This window comes from Nipponia nippon, unplaced genomic scaffold (assembly GCF_047370975.1).
Source record: "Nipponia nippon isolate SJK-2023a ecotype South Korea unplaced genomic scaffold, ASM4737097v1 scaffold_2, whole genome shotgun sequence".
Taxonomy (NCBI): Eukaryota; Metazoa; Chordata; class Aves; order Pelecaniformes; family Threskiornithidae; genus Nipponia; species Nipponia nippon.
Window position 1 is genome coordinate 47,660,673 of NW_028262336.1, and position 24,804 is coordinate 47,685,476.

The 24,804-nt window shown below is 46.6% G+C and overlaps 1 protein-coding gene across 2 annotated transcripts in view; it reads right to left on the reverse strand.

Moving 5' to 3' along the window:
• NHS (NHS actin remodeling regulator) overlaps positions 1 to 24,106 on the reverse strand; it is a 260,049-nt gene extending 235,943 nt beyond the window's left edge. For both annotated transcript variants that reach the window (XM_087756308.1, XM_087756307.1), the window contains exon 1: positions 23,576 to 24,106. In XM_087756308.1, the coding sequence (XP_087612434.1) occupies positions 23,576 to 23,966 (391 nt within the window). In that variant the 5' untranslated portion in view covers positions 23,967 to 24,106. The remainder of the gene's footprint in view (positions 1 to 23,575) is intronic.
• Positions 24,107 to 24,804: the final 698 nt, after the last annotated feature.

Sequence of the window (24,804 nt, forward strand, 5' to 3'; positions counted from 1 at the left end):
TTTTTCCCATATAAAAGAAGCTACTGTGTTTCCGCGGCTCTGTGCAGACGCATTCTGTAGGTGGCCGTTGAAACAACAAAGGAAGTTCAAGGGTTCAAAACAGATTTCTGCTGCTTAATACTCAGAAATCTGCATTTTTAAACTCAGTGTCCCTGCTGTGCAATTATGTATGAATTTAAGACTAGTCGTTTTCTTACAAGAGGCTGTGTTGTGCAAGTGGGAGACAAAATCAGGTCACTCAATCATGAGAAGTAAATTTCCCCCACCAGCCATTGTACTTCAGAGAGAGAGAAAGAGGGAAAGACAGATTTTTTCCCTCCTCAGACTAGTCCAATTTCTAATCATATCCTTTGGAGTTTTGAATACCCTTTCCCTTCAGACCCAGGGACTAACATGGGAACCTAATTAAACCTTAAGTAGTGTTGTGTAAAGACCAACACTGTTAAGATTTGACTGAAATAAAATATGAGCCAAGGCTGCCTCTGTAAAATATACATCCCCTGTTTAAAACAAGGCACCTGCCCTCTCTGAGACTTCAATGTCTATTCCAATCTCCCTCCCTTCTCTTTTTTGCCTTTGAACACTTCATTTAAAGTTGTTTCTTTCCTCTGAGACATTTTATATATCCACTCAGTGTCTTCACAGTGGTCCATACGAACTGGAGCTCACGCCATTCCAGAGCAAAAAGCCTAGAGAGGAGACTAATCCAAATTGCTGTGCTTTGCCCCATTCCTCACCTTAGGACCTCAAACTGTCAGCAGAAATTCCTCCGATTTCACCGTGGCTTTGCAGGGGCAAGAGAATCCATAGCAGCAAAGCCTGACCCAGGATGCAGCCTCCCTCACCCACCACCTTATGATGAACATCCACACACATAGAACAGGAATATTTTACAACTGTCCAGAGAAAACCCAACCTGTCTCCTGGTGTCGGACCAGAATTCAGTATTAGTGAACACCTCTGAGACAAAATTTCTATTGCTAAAACCAACTGATTTCTCATATGCTTTCACAAACAGAGAAACCAGTAATTAGGGTTAAGGATTTTGCTAGAAAGACATGGCAAAGGAAGTACATCAAGCCTAAACCATATGGCTATGTGTGTTTTTTATTCGCTCCCAAACATTATTTTCTGTGTGACTGTGAATGCAAAAAGGTGTTTAGAAGAGTAAACCTGAGAAGAAATGACCTCCTTGACTACCGTGGAGGAGGCTACTCCCAAACCAGCAGACAACAATTGCTTCTATAGGAAAGATATGACCCAGGTCCATCAGCTTTATTTATATATGGCAGTTCTGCTCCGTAAACAGTTCGTTACACAGCACAAATTCAGGGTGTGCTGTCACTGCCTCACACACGTTGGCTCTTCCAAGGCTCCCAGACAGTGGTTTATTTGCTTTATGAGCATTCATTTTTTAGTTTCTGTATTAAAAATAAGCACTATCGGACATTTATATTTATTAGTCATTTTAAAAAAAATCTCTATTTTCAGTCACCAAATGTCAACAGCAAGTATACCTTGTTAATCAAAGCCTATTTTCAAAGGAAATTCATGCTGTACACTAGAGGTTACAAAGCTCATTCTGTTTAGTTCCAACATGTGCAATATACCACATTAGATCAAAAAGGAAAAACAAATCAGAAAATGTGTTTTCCTGCTCTGATTCTCTAACATAGCCCACACAGTTTCAACCCTGACCCAGTGTAGTTCAGTGCTGAAGAGCTGTGGACTAATTCATGGTTAGTGAGTCAAGCAAGAAAATCAATCACTGGATCACAGTAGTACCCTTTATCTGCAAATGAGAAAAAGCCTGGGTTTTGCCCTTTCTTTCCATATACAACAAAATACAAATGGCTGCAAAGAATCTTGAAAGAGAAACTGAAATGTGTGAATAAATCTAATAACTGAAGATATTACAATTTAAATACATGGATGGATGGATAGCTATTTAACATGCACGTACATATCTATGGATGTTAGAAATCACAGCTAAGGTTGCCATGCTCAAACTCTATTTACGACCACAGACAAGCTGCATGCTTACCCAGCTCCCCAGCTCTTTGCCTTGCTGAGGTCACAAGGCTATTTTTTTTGAGAGTCGAGAAAGTAAAGTGAAGGTGAATTTTGAAAATAATCTTTTTTTTTTTTTTCAGCCTGATTTGCCACTTTGGCATCTGAAAGAGACACTAGTGCATGGTCTACTGAAAACAGACTCCACTAATTTATGAAGGATGTGTTTTTCTCCCTGCACAGGGCAGGTATCATAGACTACATTCGCAGGGAAGAAAGATCTCAGCTAGCCACAGAAGAGTTATTAAACATCTCTGTATGACTTCTGCTGAAGCCTTCTCCTGAAATAAGAGCAAATTCCAACACTACAGGCCCAACTGCTGCTTTTTCAGCAAATGTCCCTCCAATGCTAGCTGGGGACCTGCATAACAACTTCTCTCTGAAACCTTCATCTTCCAAGCACTTAGCAAGCCTCATTTTTCCTTGAATGCATTTCAAGGTCTCAAAGTGCACTCACAGGGCAGCTTTTGCATCAGCTCATTTTTGTAAGAAAATGAAAATTACTCACCCACTACATATCCATCTTTTCCTGTGCGATATGTCCTACTCTTGTTGAACCCAGTGGTCCCCCCAGCAGTGAGGGGACCTCACAGGTCAGATGGAGGCATGGCACAAATGAGGGGACTAAAAAATTAAGCTCTGCCAAACCTATGCTAGCTTGGGGACTGCAGCACAACCATGCATCTCCAGACACAGAATCAGCAACATCTAGCTGGGTGTATTAATGCTGTGGTGGAGCCCGCACTGCCAAAGCCAGAGGCGGGAACAGCCTGAAGGACAAGGAAAGCCTCAGCTGGGCTAGAGGCAGCTCTAGGAAGGAAATGGTAAAGCGAGGTGAGAAACTGGACCCAGCCAGGCCCAGGACCCACTCAAAGCTGTTTCACGAGGCATGTGACTGCAAAAAGATTGGGAACTATTAGATGGAAAAATAAAAAGCAAGCCCAGCATTAGGAGTTAAGATGATAAATCCTTCCAGATGGGACCCATGCACCACTGTTCTTTCTGTCCGATCTCCTGTTACAAAGGACTGAAGCCACAAAACTGCTCTCAGATCCCACACATCTATAGTGAACTAGCTCCTCTTTGAATTCAATTTCAGCAGGTAATAAAAGGAAGGGATTTCTCTTTCAGTTCTTGTTAGTATTTTCATCCCATTTTGGAATTTGTCTATCATTTTTATCTTTTGATTTAGAAACGTTAATAAAGATTGATGGTCTCCCTAAGGAAAAACAGGTGAGCAGATAGCACAAGTTGGATTATATCATCCCAATAAATCTTCCTCTCAAAACAAACACAGCTTTCTCTTCTTGCAAAACACTGCTCTGTAAAGACCATACTTTGTTTTTTAATAAAGAAAAAAGTCTTTCAACTGTGTTAACGATTAGCAAATGAATATGGCAGCTAACCAAGATGCTCAGGCCTGTAGCTTTAGTCACTTACCAGATTAATACACATAAATGAAGGATTCTGTAGTCTTCACTTACAATGGCTGAAGTCATCGGGATTAGATGGCATGGTGAGGAACGGCTGCAGCACTGAGCCCAGAGAGGCAGGGAGGACGGAGAGAGAAGCTGAGAAGAAAGGAGCTCCCAGAACACATGCACATAAGGACACTGCTGTCTGCAGCCTCCTTTGAGTGGTGAATGATACAGAGAAATAAAAGAATAGTTCCAGAAACAGCTTATAAAAATAATTAGTGGCATGAAAAGATGTACAGATAGAAAGAGACTGAAGAGGTCTGATGTGTTTAATTTAGATATAATGGCACATGAAAAAGGTACACAAAGTAATGAATAGCACAGAGAAAGAACTCCAGGATTCCTTAATCATCCAGCTTTGTAATGCAAGAACAAGTGGGTATTCAGAGAAATGAAACCAGTTCCAGGGAGTTCCCAGGCAATGCACAGGTAACGTGCGGAGCCGCTGGCCTCATTGCATCACTGAGGCCAAGAATTTAGGAAGAATTAAAAAAAAACAAACAAACACGCCCCCCGCTCCATTAATAGTAGCATGTGCAATGACAACATGCAGAGTGAAAAAACAATACACAAGAAACTGATGCTTCAAGGGGCCTGTCAGAACCAAGCCTCCCTTCTCTAGGATAAAGCTTCATGTGTGGGCAGTTGTTACTACTTTTCACTACAGTACTTCTTACACTTTGCTTGAACCATCTGGTACCAGCCATGACTTTTCTGATCAAAACTATTTTCCTGAGTATTTGAGGATTGCCATGAGGCTCGTGGTAGAAAGAATACTCTTTATCCCCCCTGAGCCCTCTCCCTGTGCTACCTCAGCCTGCAGCAGCCCAAGCCTGCGAGGAGCCCAAGGGGAGACCTTGGGCTGCTCCCACCACTGTTACAGCAGGAACACTAACATTGCCGTGTGGTTGTTCCCATGGCCCTGGAGCACTTCCATGGAGGCACTTCATCCCGCCTCCAGCAGCAGCAAGGCTGAATACAACATCCCAAACTGGCTGTCATCCTCAGGCATTTTCACAGCTACTAGAGGGGGTGTGCATGGACACAGCTCCCCAGCTTTTCTTAACAGCTGATAAAATGGGGAAGCTAACGTAGGTCTTCTGCCACAGGCCACAGCTGTGGGGTCCTCCTCAAGCTGTAGAAGCAATTTAAAAAGACTCTGGGTGGACACAGGGCCAGTGGTGTGGGCTCATTTCCACAGTTGAAAAGAAAACCAGGTTCTCCCCAGGGAAATGGGCAGAGGAGTCAATCCCGCACCACATCAGCACCTGGGGAGCAGGGAGCACTGGGCAGAAGGGGCACTCTTGGTACAACTCAGGCCATAAGCAATGGGACAGCTTTTGCCTCCAGAGGGCAGAAAAACGTAAATGGAAACGATCCAGCTTGCTGTGACTGCTCCACATGCCCGCTCCTTTAGTGAGCTCCCTCAGAGAGGGAAAGAAATGAAGAAAAAACAGAAGTGATTCATGAGGGCGTGAAGCTTTGTCCGCCTGAATAATGAACTAACGGTTGGCCTTGCCGACAGCCCTGCGTCCTTTTACAATCTCATCAGTCCGCGCTTTGTTCTCGGGCCCCGCTCAGCCATCAGCCGAGGAAGTTCATCTGTCTCAGCAGCATGCAGTAATGATAGCAAGGGTTAAATACCACTTACATGGAGGTACAAAAGGCCAGTATAATTTTATATGAGGCCAGACAGCTGGTTTGTATAATTCCAGTTTTCACAGAGCGTTTTCTTTCCAGTGCATCCCCTTAAAAAAAAACTTTTCCCTGCGAGTTAATTCTCTCACTGGAGAATGCCAGCGCAGCTCCAATTATCAGTGAGACAATCCAAAGCTAAATTTGCTGTCAAACTCTGACTCGGGCTAAGGCTTCAAGAGAAAACTGCTCATAAAAGTTCTCACCGTGAAACCATTTAAGGACAAGGTAGAGAGTTTGTTTTGTGTCTATCCTGTTGGGGTTTTTTCCAAAAACAACCTTACCCCTCTATGTTTCTAAGAGTTTCCAGATAAGAACATCTGTTTTTAAATAATCTCAGTGCTGCTTTGGAGTTTCTACAGTGTACAATGACACAATCAGCTGCTTTTTATTAACTTATTTGTTTGTGCAACAACATTGGTGAATGTTCGTCCATTCATCGCTGCACATCTAGCAACTGGGGCAGATCCAGTAGCAGGAGTGTTCAGTGCTTGCCAATTCTGGTACATTAGCACTAGCTAGTAGCTGAATCATGCTTGCCTTGCCTGAGCAGCCTCTCATTGAAGACAAACACACACACACACACCGAGTTGCTTACTGAATCCTCTTTCCTCCACGTTTTAACACCTAAAAAGTGAGCTGAAAGCATAAGTCAACAGCAAGGCATTCAAGGTGCAGCGGAATCCTCCTTCCCCTTACTCCCTCGTCTCCAAGATTCTCCCAAATCATGGAAAAATGCCCTTTTCCAGGGATACCCCTGCAACATGAGTACAGGGTGGAGCTGATCCATGAGGACTCCCGTAAACAGATTTTACACTATCATGCACAGCTTTGCGAAGCTTTGAAATATCACCCTAGAAGCTTTTGGGATTCCTCACAGAGGGTGAGCTGACAGTCTCTGACTGCCAAAGAGCTGAGGGGAGGGGGCAGAGCAAAGCAGAGTCCCAGTTTGATAACACGCTGTGTGCCCCTCACCTCAGCGCACTACTTGAAGCCTCTGGTACATGACCCTCCTGTTGAGGATGGATGGAGGACACAAGGCGTCACTATCCAATCCACAGGATTACAGGGCAGGAGCAATACTGAGACCCATGGGTTCAGGGTATGCCACAGCAGCCTCGACAACCAAAAATGAACAGTTTCATCAAGTCAACAACGTGCACATTACCACAAAAGGGAGAAAGTCCTTTCACTGCGCTTGGTCTGACTGGCAGCCTGCTAAAGGCAAGTGGGGTCTGTCTTGTCTGCAAGTCTTCCTAATGGCTCAGAGCAGTGGAACTGGTGCCTATCCTCTTAGAGGATAAATGAAAAAGCATGTTCCTTGAAGCTTTTAATCATGGCACCTCGAGCTCTTAAATGCTTCAAAGACTGGATTATAGAGGGGTAGACAAAAGAACTAGAAAATCCCATAGAGTCCACTCTGATCTCTGCGCCTATATATTCTGTAATTACCCCTTTGACAGCACCATCCTATCTGATCTGATTTTGACTCTTCGCAATGACTGGATGTGGACAAGCTGCTTGGCTGCTGTGAAGATGCTGTGTGTGATGGAGTGAGGGGGTGTTTCAGTGAAAGCCAGGTCTCAATTTGTCCTACAGTACCTGATGATCTTACAAGCACGGATTAAAAATAGTTTTGAAATGTCTGGACCAAAGCACTATTGCTGTCCCTGCTGGAAACAAAAGCACCTTGTGATCATGCCACAAAATGAGAAGTTTCATAACAAGCTCTCTCCTCTTCCACCGTAAATCCAAGAACAGGGATCTCCACCCCCCACTAAAATGAACAAAGCTGTAGATCTGGGTTTAAAAGGTAAGGGGGATCTAATTACACTTTACAAGCCACCTGCATAACCTGAGTAAACTACTATTTAATTGAATTATTCTTCTGAAATTTTCTTTAAAGAAAAAGATAGATAGTGACTCATTATGGTTTCTTTGATCCTTTCCAACAGAAGCAGCTATATGAAGAAAGCAGTTTTCCTTCTCTGGGTCCTCTCCTATTTGTTTCCTGTAGCGTCAGCCTGCTCCAGCAGGCAGTCCCTGCTTGTGCCATAACACTGCTTATCCTGCCCACGATCTCTTTTAAGGACACAGCAGTTCTGATTAAACGCCATCAGCGCTACTAATGAGGCAGGTCTACTGTCATGGGTGGGTAAGACAAAATGAGTTCTAATGCCTACCCAGGCACAGCAAAGAACTACCACATCAAGACACTGCTTGTGACTTCCCCAGCCTCTACTAGCATTTTGAGAAAGGGTTGACTCCTAATACACCCTGCTCTGGCCACATCCCCTCAGGAATCCCAATCAAACTTGAGGTTCCCCCAAATCCCTTTATGCTGGAACATCTCTTTCTTGAGAGGCTTCATACTTATACGATCATTTAAATATTCCTCTGCAGTAGAATGGTACCTACACTGCCTCTACCATGCTTGTGAACTATGGAGGAAAAGGAAATATTAGTTTAATAATGCACTAAGGTGATGGTAACAAAAGCAAAGCTACAGCTTTCCATAACATTAGATTTACTATATTAAGCTTTTAATACTGCAAGAGATTAACAATGACAGATTCTGTTGTAGACTAGCAAAAGCTATTGCAATTCTTGCAACTTTCACATTAATCACATTTAAACATGCTGCTAACAGATGGGCATCATGGAGCGCTAGGTCTCTCACAAGCCAGTACTAACAAAAAGTATGTCTAGGAGATCTTGTGGCTTCTACAGTTCAGAGAGATTGTATATGCAGCCGCTTTATTATTGTTTTTGTTGCATATTATCTGTGATCATTAGAAAAGCTCAAGTTAAATAGATGACAGACTTCAGCATACGTGAGTGGGAAGGGAAAGGGAGGGGGGCAGAAAGAATCAAAACAAGACCACCCACACAAAGTTCCTCTAAGTCCACATTTCACATGCATGATCATGATTTTTCCACTACAGAGGGAAAGCCTTAGATTCTGCACTGCAAGTTTTCCTCTGACACTACTACCCGCACAAACCTTTTCCCAAAGCCCAGACACAAGCCCAAGCTGTGAGAAGTGAGCTGCCAGGCACCAGCCTGGCTGGACAGGGAATGACAATCTGTCCTCCCCTGTCATTAGTGCAGATGTCAAGCTCAGGTGGCCCTTTCTGACTGAAGCTGGGAGAGCACCTGAAGAGAACCGCAGCGTTAGTGCTTGGCAGCCAGATAGAACATATCAGACCTTTATTAAACTTCCCAGCACCGTTTTTTAATTAAACCAAGTCCCAAGGTACAAGCTCATCTTTACATGACTGTAATTAACCAGGACACATTGTGTGTAATGTAAGAAAGCTCAATCTCCTCTGTGAGCCAGGCCTCAAAAGAAAGATTGGCAACTGCAAACTTAGCCCAACCTAAGGTTTGTCCTCACAGGGCAAGAGCTGGGGTTCTCTGTAATAAGAAATCCTGCTTGCTGAAGGAGGACTGGAGAATCCCACCTGGGGTACTGCCGTCATCAGGAAGAACCACACAGCACCTGGAAGCGTTTGCCCGTGAAGGACAGAAGCACTCTGGATGTGGCAGGGTCTCAGCCTCGCAAGCCGCCTGTCATTCACAAAGCAGATCTGTGTACGTGGGGTACCTGTACAGTTTCTATCACCACACAACCCAGCTCGTCCTCACGGCTTGTGTGATATCACCTCTGAGAAGGGATGGGCTGTCACCCTGCCACAGAGCTGAGGAACAGAGACCTACAGAGCCTGTGGTGGTACCCACTTCACACCATGATGTTTACAGAAGTTAAGGGACTCATGCAATCACACAATCTAGAAACTTTCTCTGCTCAACAGTGAGAGACAGGCTCACCTTTGAATGGGATGGATGGCCCAAAGTTTAGAGTGCTAAAACTTGGTGATCTGCATCCCCCTAACAACCTTCACCTGAGCCCCCATGAGAAGTCAGCAGATGAATCCAGGTCTCCTAAGCACCAGTATTTTAGCCACTGGGCCCTCCTCCTCCTCAGCTCCAACCTGCAGGGCTGAACATCCTCAGCCCACTCAGGAGGGACTCAGCACCTGCATGGGTCTGGGTTTCCTCTACACATCTACCAGCCATTTACAGATAGCAGCTGAGTCTGCCTAAAAGCTCCCTGCTATGTTTTCTCATAAATGAAATGGTGCACACGTGGCTCATCGGCAGAAAAACAAACAGAAAAAATACTGTCATTCCCATGCCGCTTTCCAAACTGTCAGGAGGCCAGCCACCCTGCAGGGCCAGATCCAGGCAGGGCTGCCTCTGAAGGGGGTGAGGTCCCACAGCTACAGCCTGTCAGTAGTTTCTTCTGTACCATACCACACTCCATGATACACAGTGGTTGCTCAGGACAGAAGAGAGAAACTCCTGTCTGGACAGCCAGATGGCAATTCAATCTTTAGGCTAAGACCTATACTGTTAAGATTTATTCCAAGGGCTGCAGTGGTATTGAAAACGTTTCACAGACTCCATCCTGGCCAAGCATGGCTGCCTATGAGCAAGTTTCAGCGTTACTCAGCCTATAGCACCCTGCTCTAACACATGCCATCGTGCCCAGAAGGCACACGTAGGAATTCAGTGCTGCTCCATGATGGAAAACTTCCCTGGTAGTGAAAAAGGAGACCCCGGTCTCTGAATAGCCTCCTGAGGAGGCTCTTCTCACAGCCGCTCCAAGGAAAACATGTACTCTCTTTCTTTCTCTCTTTTTTTTTTTTTGTAATCATCTCCCCACTATGCATACATAACACCATCCACAGTAACAATATGGAAAAATGACTACCCTAACTTTAACGTTTCTTCAGCAGAAATGGAGAACAAAGCAGAGGAGGGTACTTAGGGACCAGCAGAAAAATAATCTCCTTTTGATGCAGCTTGTTCAGGATGAGCCTGATCTTCAGATTCAGGCTCGCTGGATGTACACACCAGAAGCATCCGAGTTATTTTAAACAAGCCATGTTGTGTAGTACAGCTTCTACAAACACCGCTTCAGCAAGTGGTCTTTCAGGAATGACAGAGACTGCTGCCTCACCCACTCCCTCCCGCTGCTGACTTCTCTCCCGCGCACCGACGCCGTCCTGCCGGAGGCTGCACAGCGCCCAGGCAGAGCAGCACGAGCTGCCCGCCGACGTTACACACAGGAACACGTTGCCTTGGAAAGCAGTTAGGTTGCAAAGAGGAAGCAGAGGAGAAACATCAGCTGTTCCGCACCCCCGAAGCTGCTAAGCAGCATGTCAAGGAAGGGGAGAAGGAGGGGAGGTGGGAGACACAATTCACTTGCTATAAATGGCATACGAAAGCAGGAAGGAAAAAGGCTGCAGGATAGCAGACAGACCTCTGATGTGGTTTCCTGGTCAGTATGAAACCAGGCTTCTCAGACCCCAAAATCACAATGAGAGCTGCAGAACCACATTCCAGTGTCCACAATGCGCTGCACCAGGACTGCACTGGCATCGGGCTTCCAGGGAGCGGGGGTTCACGTGACAATCACAACAGACCACCACAATGCCACAACACAGCAGGAAAAAGGCTGTACAGATCTGAAAGGCAGACTCAGGTGGGCTTCCACAAGCCCTACAAGGTTGTACAATGTTCCTGTAGTGCTATCAGGACACAAAATAGTAGAGAGCGCTCTGTATTATGCAGATGAAAATATTATTGGTAAATAATTTAACATCCTCATATCCAAGGAATATGATCTGAAAGAAAAAACAAGAACTACTTTGACACAGCAGATGTATCTTGGACTAAAAAGTATTGAAGTACTGGCCAAAGTTTGACTCAGCTGTAGCCTTCAATACTAGAGCACTTAATTATGCTATCCAGCACTTAGCTCTAGGGCTCTGTCCATCTGGCTCACACCACTAGAATCAAGAAGCTACAGAAGAGCAGACTGCAGCAAACAAGGTCAGTATGTGCCAACTTCTGTAGAGACATATTTAACAAGCCCAAGGTTGGACTGTCTCAAAAGGGAACAAAGGCAGGGGAGACATCTCTCTGCAATAATAAATACAGCACATTCCTTCAGTGAATCTGCAAACTACACTGTAGACTTGCATCACTTTACCTTTCACTTACCCATCTCTTCTCTTGGAAGAATTAAAATCTCATTAACCCGGCTGAGGTTTTCTACATTTTTTATTTTATTTTCCAACTCTTGCTGTAGTATAGCAGGGGCAATTCACCCAAAAGCAAGGGCTTTACTCTTGCAAGTACAATTAAACAGCACAATTCCCAGATTCTCAAGCAAGATGCACCTCATTACTGGGGCAGGATCACCCATTACATCCAGTAGAAGAGTTTCCATCAATACCACCACAATGTCTCGAGTCCAAACTAATCTTCCACTGTGAGAAGGAGGGGACGGGAAGGAAGTGAACTCCACGATGAGATGCTTTTGGATGAAGACACAAAGTCAAAACAAGGAAAGAACAAGAGACATCAATTACCTTCAATTTTCACCTTTGTAATGAGAGCTGTAGTACTGAATGTTTTCTCCCTTGTTCGACCAGGTTGCTGCTGATGTGGCTGTACAATTCTTCTCCACTTTATTAAGCTTTTCTAACCTCAGTGACCAGCATTATCTTGTCCAATCTTTCCACTGGTCTTCCTCCTTTATCTAGCTATGTGTTTATGTATATAGATATATAAAAAGGTGTTCTTCCTCTAGCGACACACAGAATTTTGAGGAAGAAGATGCTATCCAAGCCTGTTCTATTTCAACTATTGTTTATAAAGGTCTGCACAAAATTGGGCACACTATTTTATGTTAAATGAACTTTTTAGTCTCGCAGTCCAAGACGCTGCTTACCAGGTCAGATCTACAGCCAAACAGGAAACAAAATTCCAGAAAGGAAATAAATAATCACCCCGAGCTGCGATATTTTGCAGCTCCCTCTCATTTCCTTTAACAAACTGCCATTCTGCTGGGTTCTTAGGAACAAGCAGATAAATGAAAAATACTTCTAATCTACATTAATAATTTGTGTTAAGTTCCACTTGGACAATTTCATAAATGAATAGCCACGCTACAGCTGCCAAAGGCAGCTGTAACCCATTCACTCATTTACAGACCCAGCACCCCTCAAACAGGGGTGCTCATTTCCATAACATACCTGTAGGCAGATGATTTTATCGTTGGATCTGATATAGAACAGCCCTGTAAATTTTGCATGTATTGACACAGGTCCCAAAAAAAGTTTACAGTGCAAATGGGGTAAATACCCTGGGTCGTACTTTAAACAGGCGGCCAAGTGTCAAGGGGAACTCTGAGCACAGGTCCTGTGGCTCTGCTTCGGCCTCTCTCCTCCTCCTCTGTCAGACACAGGCGGTCAGCCTCATCTGCGGTCAGCCCATGGTCAAGACTGCCATCCTAGCTCACCTCCCAGGTGCTCCAGCTAGCTTCCTTCCAACAGATCTGGTCCAGAGCACTGTGGTGCATGGTGCACGTGGCTGGCAACTGCGCATCTCTTTGTACAACACGGCTACCTTACCGCAGCCCTGCTGCCTTGCTGGCTGATAGCAGACATACTGCTGCCTGGGTAGCCCCATGCCCCAGGCAGTGGCCCGGCCCCACAGCCCTGCCCTGGCTATGTCAGCTGGCCCAGGAGTGAGCAAGAATGAAACTGGAGCCATCTGCGTGCAGACTAGCATTGCTTTGCCATTCTGGCTTAAAAAGGGACAGCTTGTGGGCTCTGGGAACCGATTCACACCAGGTAAAGGCGATGGAGAATTAACAGTGAATCTTCAGGTGAGCTTCCTAGTCTCCATTGGGAGGATTTTGTCCAGAACACAGCTTATCCAACCCCTGTCTGCGCACCAAGGCTGAATCAAGCCTGTGGCAGCTGTAACAGAGGCCAAAAAAATATTGCTGAAGTCATGAAGTAGTGATACTTATTTTAGGCTATTAGCAGAGTAATGACAAGATGATTGCCACAAAATATACTTCAGCTAGAGTGCAATTTGAAAGTAAAGGAACTTAAACCAGTGATTTTAATGTGCCAGGCACATTGAATGCATTTACAACATCTATTAAAAGCAGGTTATGTTTGGGGGAGGGTGTTAATTAAATCTTAGCAGGTTATCAGTAGTTTATTAACTGAACAAGACAGCATCACATTAAAGATAATCAATGGAGAATAAACCACAGTCGTAAAAATTAATACTGTTCTTTCTCACAATGAGGGAGGTTTGCCTTTACCATTAATACAGAGGTAAAAGCATAGCTTATCCCCTGCGAAACTGTCACGAAAAGAGGAGCAAAGGATAGGATGGCCCAAAATGAAAGTCATTCAAGGCATAAGTTTCCAAAAAAAAAGATTAAAATTGAAAAGAAATAATCAGTAATTCTAGAGGGGAAAGAGGAATACGAACAAGCAGTTTTGCAAGCAGCAGAACTAATGAAGCCTGTTTTTCTCCAGCTTTTATGTCATGCAAAGGACTGACTTTCACATTGAAGAAAATCTGAGCTCCAACTGGAGCACTTTTTTTTATTGGGCTGCAACATTTATATGGGATTCTTTCCCCAGTGGATTTTCTAGTGTCTAATAAAGAACAAGCCCTTCCTTCAAATGCAGCAGGAATAGTCTGTTCTCTCCTTTACCTGGCAGCCTCTTTTATGATTTCTACACCGTGGCAATGTAGTTGAAATTGTAGCTGAATTACAGATACAAAATTTTTGAATGGCTGGTGTGAGATACACAGGCACGCCCACCCCCTCCCGTGCTCTACATGCACGGAGCGTGCTATTCCTTAATACTTGTTTCAATAAGAAACCAGGCTAAAAATGGTGTTGTCAGAATAATCCATCCTATGGGGAAAATTTAACTTTGGCATGCTAACCGTGTGCAAGACTTCAGGCAATTTGCTGCAGAGACCAAGATTTCAGGTTCCTGCAGCAATACTTGTTGCAGGGGAACAGAGTGAATATGGGAGGCGAGGCTGGATTTCTTCGGCATGCTGAGATAGGAGCCCCTGTGATGATGTTAACGGCTGGGGTCCAGGAAGGCCAGAGGAACTGCATTTAGCACAGCCGAGAGCAGCAGAAGCTGCACTGTGCAGCCAGAATAGGTTTTGGATAAGCGTGAGGAATTCATCCCCTCAAAAAACAAGGAGGAAAAAAAAAAAAAAAGATGCTTGCATTCAAAAGTTGGACTGTGCAGAGCTATGTAGCTTACAGGGTAAGAGCTGAACATGTGAAAGTAAGTGGTCAACCCATGATACATGCTTCTCTTTTTGAGAAATTAATTAATGTACATCTCTTGACTATCCTCCTGTACACAACACTTCACGAAAAGCCGCTTCACCAAAGAAAAGACCATGTCTATGCCAAGAAATGGCCCCTCTTTTTCCTGCAAGTACATAAACAAACCTTACAGGGAGGAAAAATGGAGCTGGGTACTATCTGCTCTTTGGACCCACTCTGATTTGCATGATAAGTATTTAATCATAACTAATCTCTCGTTTCACTTAAAATCAAATTGCCCCTTATCATATCTCACTAAATACTGGATGCAGTGAAACATGTATACCATCTTACAAAAAGTTTGCCTGTCAGCATCACAGTGAGTTATTGCTGCATATTCTGATCTGATTTCTGCAATCACATGCAGTCAAAGACCATCTGAAGAGAACAACGCTTGGTAATACCCTTGGGGGGGCGGGGGCAAAAGAAACCAACAACAAAAAAATGGCAAAATTCACCATGCACAGGGAGCCCAGTTTTGCCCTTAAAGCAATCCAAAGCCTGTGCACACAGAGGAATTTTTCAGTGCACTCCGCATATTTCACTCCTAAAAATGCACTGATTCTGCAGCCCGATACACACATCTTCAAGGAGAAGGATCAGCGCCTTTTCCCCCCAACTTGCCCTCCGTCCAGGCGAACTTAAAGGTCTTTTCAAACATTGTCAAGCTAACAAAAAAACCTTGAGAAGGCAGGGGGAAAAGCTGCAGAGGCCTGAACAAGCCATGCATATTTATAGCACAAACACACCGCCCTATGCTCATTCTCCTTAATCACATGCACACGCTAGCAAGACGGCTCCTCCGAACTTTCTCAGGGACTTGGTCAGAGCGGCTGTAGTTCAAAGTCCAACTGCCTTGGCAGCTGAAAAGAAAGAGAAAACCACGGTGGCTTTGTAAGAATTACAGTGATCCTATTAAAAAAAAAAAAAAAAAATGTCATTCTCTGCTGAGACTTAACATGGCAGTGCCACGCAGCACTCATTGAATCCAGCAGCATTTCAAGCACACAGCTCCTGGTGTAATTAAACCACAGGCTTAATTAGGTTCCCATCACTATTGCTTTCTTCCTGCCTTCAGCCAAGAAGGTATAAGAAAAGATTGTCCAATACAGATACTGCAATTTAAAGTCCTGAGTTAAGAACACAGTGGGTGTATATCTGCTATAAAATCTACCCTAAAAACATGCCAGTTGTTAAACTAAGCAGTGCATTAGACACAGTTAGATATAATGAGAATGTAAATGGAAAGTATTCTAGGGAGATATTTCAGCTAAAAACAGCACGCACTGTATGCTATCTTTTATTTTAATGATGCTCTAAGCCCTGCCTTTTTGAACTTTTTATAAATTCTGCTATCTCCCTTTGCAGTTACTTACATATTGGTATATAAATTCAAAGACGAGAAGCAATTAGGAATGAAGTGAAGACTCCCTCTCTTGATGCTAATACATCAAAGGAAGTGAAAAAACCTTCCCCCCGCATACACACTCGGAAACACAGAGAGTTTCTGCTCTTCACAGCCTAATAGCTCAAGTAGTTCCAGTTGAGGGTCTGATGTCAGCCTCCGATTACATGGAGATGCCAAGTGATTGGAAAGAGCAGCTTTTGAAAATCCAAGCTCTCTGACTCAGAAGACCACACAACCCTGCAACGATGCTTTTAAAATGCATATGTGTATTATTCACACCAGCTGGTCATACTTTTTTCCCCGCTTTGGGGATCATAACATTGGTTTTAAGAGTTCCCTGGGGGTCTCTGCTTGATTTGGGTGCAACATGTCTAGGTATGTGTGAAGGAAATGTGTCAGATTAGGGGCTCTTTAAAATAGCCAGTGCTCCCCCGTGCTCAGTCTGTTTTGCTCAGTCACTTCGGAGAGAGGAAGAGCCGGGTGCAGGCTTTAAACAGCCACGCTTAAGAAGCCTGCCTTCACCAGAACGGAGAAGGAGAGGTTGGGACCAGCTCGTGCCAGGGAGCAGTAAGGGCTGGCTGCCCTCTTTTCTCTCCACCTTTGTATATCTCTGCCAGACCAGCCATAATCTGATCCTTGAAACGGAAGCCACAGAACAGGGAAACCTACGTAAGAAATGTCAGCAAAACCTGATTCTGCTGATCGAGAACAGCAGTTGAGTGGCACCGTTACGCTGGATATTTATGTTTGCTTCCTGCAAGTCCTTCCCTCAGTCCAAGGACATTTGAGAACTATGCAAGAGTTTTCTGGAAACACTCCAGGCCCTTCATCTTTCATAAATGGCAACTACCATCTTCTTTGCACGTGAATCACCAGGTGAATGACTTCCCCATGCCCTCAATAAGTTATCAGAGTCCACTTATTTCTTAATCTTCAGATCTCTCCTGTATCAGCAGGGGAACTAACCAAAAGTAGGAATGACTCCATTGATTTCACTGGAACACTCATCTTATGTTTCTGTATGAACACATACATTAAATTATAAAGGCTCTTAAATAGGAGCATGGAGTTTTAAAGGGGCTGTGGGAAGTATTTCTGTTAAGCCATCAGATCCACAATAAGTGTAAGTCGCTTACGGGCCTGATTCTATTTTCTCTGCAGTTTTACTCCTGTGTAAAGGAGACCTCATTGGTCTTAAAGGAGTTAAGCCAATTCCACCAGGATTTCTAATAAACACACTGAAAAACCTTGCTTGGCTCTTGAGTATGAGCCAGAAAGAAGTTCCACTAATGATTATGATATTACACAGCTATATAGCTGAGGAGAGGTGGGAACCCAGCTTTGAATACTTTGGGATATCAGGCCTTTCAACTGGCAGGCTCTCCATCTAGCAACAAAACCCCCAAACAGTTCAAACCTGTTACATTAGTTTAAGTGCTATTTGTGGAATGAAAAGCAAGGAACTGTAGAACAGCAAAGGCCTTCTATGCTACAGCACTGGAAGACCAAGTAAATGAGATTCAGCAAAACTCCTGAAGATTTACATCTATGTAACAGGGAATAGCTTCAGAGGAAACCACAGCTGTCTGCTATTCATCTGTTACCAGGCTGTGCCAGATAAAGGCTAGTGGGTCTACCTGAGCAGTGGGCTCTCTGAGGTTTTCTTCCAAGAGTCTCACCGACCTTGGCAAGACAAAGGATTTTACACTCTGCTTTTATCTGCAAAGAGGCCAGAGTCTGCCTTCCACAAGCCAACCTGACTGAAGGTGACAACCCCAACTTCCAAAGCATTACACCCCTGCCAAAGCCACCTGACAAATTCCATCCCATTACCTTCTATCACACACTAAATGGATGAGAAAAAAAATTTCTCAAGCCAGCCTCTGAATGGCTGTGTTCTTGTGTAAAAGGTCTTCTATTGCCATCCTGCAAACAAAGATAAGGAATCTTTTTCTAAATGACGGTACTCTAGCTAATGGTGCTCTGGCTAATGTTATGGTAAGGTAGGGATGAGATCCTTAAGTGAGCAGGTTTTTCTTCCTCTGCTCCTTTGTTGTTCTGACAGCAGTAAAGGTGAGCAGGAAAGCCAGTGCTTTGGCCTCCCCCTTCTTCCTTTGGTCTCCGCTAACTTGCCACCAACCCTCTGCATTTACAAGAAGCCAAGCACTGAAGAAATTCTCCAACTTTCCCACACCCACAACTTGGGTTATTTGCATTCATGGGCAAACTACAGTCAAGTACACCAGAGAGGCGAGTTCTCTAACACGAACGAGTAAGCAGCAACCAGCACAAAACCAAAAAACCACACCCGGCAAGTAAAGCCAAAAGCCCTTCTCCATTTCCAAAAGGACAAGTGAAGAGGCTGTGTCATTCGATTTGGGCAGGTGCAGGACACAAAGCTGAAGGCAATGGATTACGACATCCAGCGTACAACCCTGCTTTTCTTTGGAGATTTTATTCTGCACCCAACAAGGATTTGCCAATTAATATGATTTTAATATAGAAAGGGAGCTCTGAATATATCCTTGTGCCTCATGTTCCCCAGGCTGCATTAGAGTGTATCTCTAAAAGCATAACTACCTTTACACTTAGATATGCTCATACACTGTCAAAATACAGAGTTAGGGGAAGCTAGAAATCAATTCTGATTTGTCTCCAGCAGTATCACAGATATTTTAATGTAAATGTATCCAACCCATGGAGGTCTACAGTTGTGCCTCAGCACAACGGAAAATCCACATAACGAAAATGGCACGTTAAATTCTCTAGGATTTGGTGAAGCTGGGATAAAGTGCAACACTTATCTACCCAACTTGCACTTGCTTCTTTTTTTCTTTCAAGATGGCACTGACTCTTAAGGTCTTACACACCTGCCTGAAGATCTCTGCAAGTATGCTCACCAAAAGTTAGCCTGGGACAGCCTTACGACGCAACGATATCTTAAGCAGCAACTGAGACTTCGGGATGTTAAGTCAAGGAGGAGGAGAGGCATTATCTGCTGAGCCTTGGGTCCAACATATGTTTTGTAAAAATGGTAGGATTGTGGCAGAAGGCACATAAAAACCTTCCAATGGATTAAACATTTCCCTGCAGTGCTCAAAACCCAAACAGAAGAGCATTGTATCAATGTGTAAAAACAAAAACAAACAAAAAAAAAACCAAACAAAAAACCCCAAACCAAACAAAATCAAAACCAAACCACCTAAAAAGCACAATGAAAGAGACTAAAAGCAAAAGTGAAACTAGCCAGGCTGTTCTCAGTAACCGACTTCAATGAAACGGAATAAATTAATGCAGAGCCTAAAATGATAAAGAATCAGCTCACAGCTGTCTTTTTTTATCTCAATACTGACACTTCAGGAAAGAAGAAAAAAACTACAGGGGAGCTCACTGCAGAGATCCGGGGGCCTCTGAAGAGCAGAGTAACACGGGAGATCCCCACACTTCTAAGCGGCTGTATCGCTAACTGCAAGCACGTAGGAAAATCAGGAACGGAAAAGTGGAGCAATGAAGATACAGCAGGCAACCGCTGGAAACGATACAGCTTTTAGAAAGACTGGCTACTGGTAACACATCGATGCTTTCAGAAAAAAAGCCTGGAATGTGTGGAATTCTCCTGGACGCCAGGGTGCAAAGAGGATCTCGTTAATGAGGGCTTTCAAAATCTGCTGCCCAGTCATTGCCGATTATTCAGAAAGCAAGATGGCTTACATCACCAGTTTCTGAAAAGTACAATATTCCACTTAGACTGCCAGATCTGTAGTCCCCTGGACTGAGAAATCATCTTTCCAAATAATAACGGAGGCACCGAGTCCCAAGTCTACGCACAAATCCAGCACTTCTCCTACATTTCTGTCTTACCAAGATAATCAAGGATCTAATAATAAAACTGGGCAGTACCACACTGCTCGGTTCTCTTGCTGGCAATAAGAAAACTCTAAGCAACAGCCAGACTGACAACAGTCATGTTATTCCCACATGGTTCTGCTTTAGAAGCAGTCCCTGGAGCTGCTCGTGATGAAACACAGCAAAGTACTTGGAGCGGCAGAAGGGCAAAGTAGTTAGTTCAGGAGTTGAGGAGCAAAACATTTCTCACCCTTGTTTCTCTTCCAGTCAGAGGGTGGGAAAGGATTCATATTTGCAAGATGCTAGCTGGCCAGAGGCTTATAAGAAAGATGAAAGGACAAGCAGCATCTGGGAAGGCGGAGGCGAGGGACCTTGAGTTTTTGAAGATGACCTGCTTGCGACTGCCCAGAATCAGTCCTTTATTCTGCCTAACAAGATTTTCCAATCATGCTTTCTGAACAGCGGCAAAAACAAAAGAGCAACACATAGGTAAGTACCTTTACCAGTAGCTCAGCAGAGGAGTTTAAGTTCTTTTCTTAAAGCAAAGCATACCCAGCCTTGCAAATGCTTACTACTTCAATAGCAACAGAGCTGAGAAAAATTACGGCCTTACGAAAATGACAGCAATAGTGATACTGGAAAAATGCCAGTTTTAATTAATTTCAATTTTCTGTTAACATTCCCTGAACCAAACATAGATGTTTTATTTGAATACAACAATACATAATTTTCAATATAAAATTCAACATTAGTACGCAAAATTGTACAATATGCTAATTTCAAGAGAGCTCCTTTCCTGCTCCCCTTCCCCTTGGTATCATCTCTGCAATTACCAAGGAATGGGGGTAGGGAAGCCCCTCTAACCACTGGCTCCAGTAGCTCCTGAGATGGCGTTAGCCCATTATTTCCTTTTTCGTCACCCAGCCTGTGCCTTCACAAGGGAATCTCGGAATCCAGCTGGCTTACAAGGCACGGAGAAAAAGGCCTTCCAATGTCACAGCTCAGTATCTAGGGCATGTCTGGTAGCGTTATTCTCAAATCACTGTGCTGCACTTGGTGTTAGAATATCAAGAATGTCTTGCTGTGGCAAGATAGCCTAGTAGTTTTAAACTGAGTACTTAAAAAATGTGTGGTTGGGCTGCACTGTTGTGATGCCAACATACCAGTACCTGGCATCTTGGTCAATGCGCCAAGCAGCCCAGCACCTCCAGACTCCTGGTATGCAACAAGCTCAATGCGACCATTACAGTCATGCCACGGGTGAAGGGCTGCATGCCCATCACCAACTTGTTCCTTGCGGTGCAAGTCCAAACCTCCAGCCAGTTCCGAGTTATTCTTAGATGTGGCATTTGGGCTGGACAGCCAAATGCCAGCCCAGCGGCCACCTCACCATTCCCATGTTTGCCACAGGAGGCAGAAGTCAGTATGCCTTAATGTGATGCTGGTAAGGTCCTGAGCAAACCTGTGACCACCTGCGATTGCATCCTTGGTTTCAAAAAACCAACTGGGTGCAGTGAGCGGAATACTGTCAGGAGTGAAGTGTGTAGGCACTTCATGCTTAAAACAAACATTAGCATAGTCTTGCTGAAAGTAATAACGAAGGAGGAGGTGTCAGCCCAGAAAGGAGAAAGCACACTATCCTTATACACTACAGTGAGGGTGGGCAGTTTCCTGCCAGGCAGTTTTATCTGGCCCTTGGGAACACTGAGCAGTCCGGAGGCCAAAGGCAGAGGTTGCTGTGGATGTGTATAGATTTGGGGGATGCGAGGAGAAGATGTGCAGAATGGTGCAGGTCAGCTCCAGGTCCCAGACGTAGCGCTATGCAAATGCAGCTGCGCTGGTCCAACACTGGATGGGGAATAAAAGCAGCCGGAGCACGCAAAGAAGTTGACTGCTCATGCGCATTGGGTCAGTGTGGAGACTTTCACCTTAGAAGCACATGTGGCACAGCGCTGCATGGAGAGAAGCAATGAGGACCGGGCAATGTGCCTGCAAGCAGCTGTGTAGCTGGAGGCGAGGCGCACACCTACGGGAGGGTGGGTAGTGGCAAAGCGCGGCATCGTGGAGGAGCCCGTGGCTGGCCAGACCGAGGGACATCTGCAGCCCTATCAGCGGCACTGCGCTGTACGTTGTGCTGTGTACAGGGGGGAGGAGGAACAGCAGCCCGACACGGGGAAGATCATGACCAAAAGTCTCTCCCCTCCTAGAGAAGGATTTAAAAGGAAACAGAAGAACAGCAAAGCAGCAGATTCTGTATTTATCATCACAGGGGTAAAGCTAGACTCTCTAATTAAGCACATGACATAACTGTGCTATAATATCAAGGTTTTGCACTGTGATTTGAAAACAAGCTGCACTTGCACAATGCAGAAAGAAAAAAAGCTGTATGGATTAGAAAGGCTAAGCTCTGCTCTCACTTACATTAGTATATACCCACAGTTACTCAGCTCAAAAGACTTACAGATGCGAATGTGATACAAGGAGTTTCATTTCCTCCGACAGTTCCCTCACTACATCGGCCAAGCCTCCTTCTCACCACAGTTTCCAATCACAGCCCAGCACTCTGCTCTGATTACACACCCGTCCTGAAACCACAGAAAGCCTCCCTCGGTCTGATCTACAGTTGATGTATATTAATGTATCACCAGCAAAGTCAGTCTACAGCTGCCGAGGATCTAGTTTAAATACCGCTGAAGACTTAAGACTTGATTCTGTTAATCAGTACAGCTTCACTGATCCTAGAAAAGTTAGTTACATTTCCACACCGCTCCAAAAGGGAGAAAGCCCAGAGCATGATTTTTTAAATAGCATATTCATTAAAAACACATAGAAGAGGGCATGCTCTCATTTACCCCAGTGTAAATTCACTTCACTGCACTCACTGGAGGTACTCGGGATTCAGAGGGGAACAGCAGAAGGCAAAAACTAAGCCAAATTCTCCTTTGAAGCCATTGCTTTTCCTAAACCAGATATTAAGAGGACAGGATTGACACCAATCTCTGCTATTCCAGACTTTCAATCCACAGCCCTACCTATCAAAAAAACATACATATTCACAAGTGCTTGGGAAGCGTACGCACCAGTGAGAGTACAAAATCATTACACTGCTGTGAACACGAGCCATATTCAGCAGAAATCAGCAGCTGTTCGGACTACGGAGCCTGTCACCGCTTTTATAGTTTGGGTGGAGAAGAAGCAGGATTCAAGCGCTTACTACTCGTAACACAAGTCGCGTATTGCCTTGATCTTTTTCTTCCCTCCCCTCTCCCCCCCCCCCCCCGGCTCTTCAGGGCCACTCTTTAAACAGAAAGAAGTCATTAACCAAACTTCCTTATTTTATGGCCCCAAAAGTTGGCTAACGACGAAGCAGCTTTATTATTTCTACTTAAGAGCTTAAAATTTTGATCGGGAAGTCAGAGACACTTCTAGGGGGACGACAAATCTATCCGGGAAGGGGGACAGGCCGGCAAAGGGAGAAAGCCCAAAGACGCCCGGGGACGGGGGCACATCCCCATCCCCCCCGGGGCCCCGCAGACGAACCTCGGCCCCCTCCCCGGCCGAACCCTTGGCTGCAGAAGATGCGCCCCGAGAGCCCCGCCAGCCAGCTCCTTACGTAAGGCACAAACCGCTGACATCATCCCTCCCGCCGGCATCGCCGCGGCGCCCGGCGGCGCCCACCGACCCGACCCGACCCGACCCGACCCGCGCTCTCCCGGCCCGGCCGCTCCCCACCCTGCCGCCGGGGCTCCCTTCGCACCGGCTCCGGCCCCCAACTCTGCGCGGCGGGTTGCCGGGGGGTGGCTTCCCCCGCCGCCGTGCGCCCCGTCCCGCGGTACTTACGCACTGCCTCCTGCTTGGGGTCGAGGCCGCGCACGGCCCCCTGCAGCCCGGCGATGCGGCCGTGCAGCGCCCGGACGCGGCGGTGGGTGCCCTGGATGTCAGCCTCGACCTCCTGGAAGAGGGTACAGGCGTGCCGGGCCACGTCGGAGAGCTGCCGGAGGATCCGCGACAGGGCCACGTTGCTGACCGAGCAGAGGTCCAGCACCATCAGCACCGCCGCCGCCTCCCTCTCCCCGCCGCCGGCCGCCTCCGCTCCCTCGCCCGGCTCCTCCGGCGGCGGGTCCCGCGGCGGCGGCGGCGGCTCCGCGCCCCAGCTCTCCTCCAGCACGGAGGCGGCGGGCTGCCGCCGGCACAGCCGCTGCGGCTCCACGGTCCGCTTGGCGAAGGGCATGGCCGAGCCCTCGGCCGGGGCTCTCCCGGGCTCCCGCGGGCACTGGCGGGGATCGCTGCCTTCCTCCTCTTCGCCGCCGCCGCTCCTTGCCCCGCCGCCGTCACTCGCGGGCGGCCGCCGGCGGGCGGCTCATCGCCTCCTCGCTCCCTGCCTGCGCGGGGCTCCGGGGCTGCGGGGCGGCCGCCGCGCCGCCGAGCATCCGCTGCCGCCGCCGCCGCTGCCGCCGCGGGGAGCCGGGGCGCATCCGCGCCGCCTCGCTCGCTCGCTCGCTCGCTCGCTCGCCGTCCCGCTCCGGCGGCGGGTGTGAAGGGGCGGCCCGAAAACCCGGAGAGAGGAATCCCGCGGCCGCCAGGAGGAGCGAGCCGCCGAGCCTCCCGCCCGGGAGAGCGGCGGGGCGGGGGCCGGCGACGGGGCCGGGGACCGGGGCGGTGCCGAGCGGCCGCCGCCGCGGGGAGGCGCTGCAGGGCCCCCCGTGCCGTGCCGTGCCGTGCCGTGCCGTGCCGGGGAGGACCGGGGAAGGACTCCTTTCCTCTGAGCGCCCCAGCCCCAGCCCGCCTCCCCTCCGCGGGAGCGCTGCTCAGGTGCAAAGAAGAAGAAGGAAAAGATGCCGAGAGGGGCAAAAGGGGACCCAAGTCGGCAAGGGCCGAGCGCGGCAGGAGGCTGGCGCCCGCCCGCTGGTGTCACCGCTCCGGGCGCCGCGGAGGATACGGCACCCTCCAAAGTCAGGTTGGTGCACTTGGGCACCCGGCTTCTTAGGGGGCGTCGGGGAAAACCGGGTTCCCGTCGGACAAGGAGGACTGCTTCTGAGGCAGGACAGCTGAGCTTGCTTACGTACATG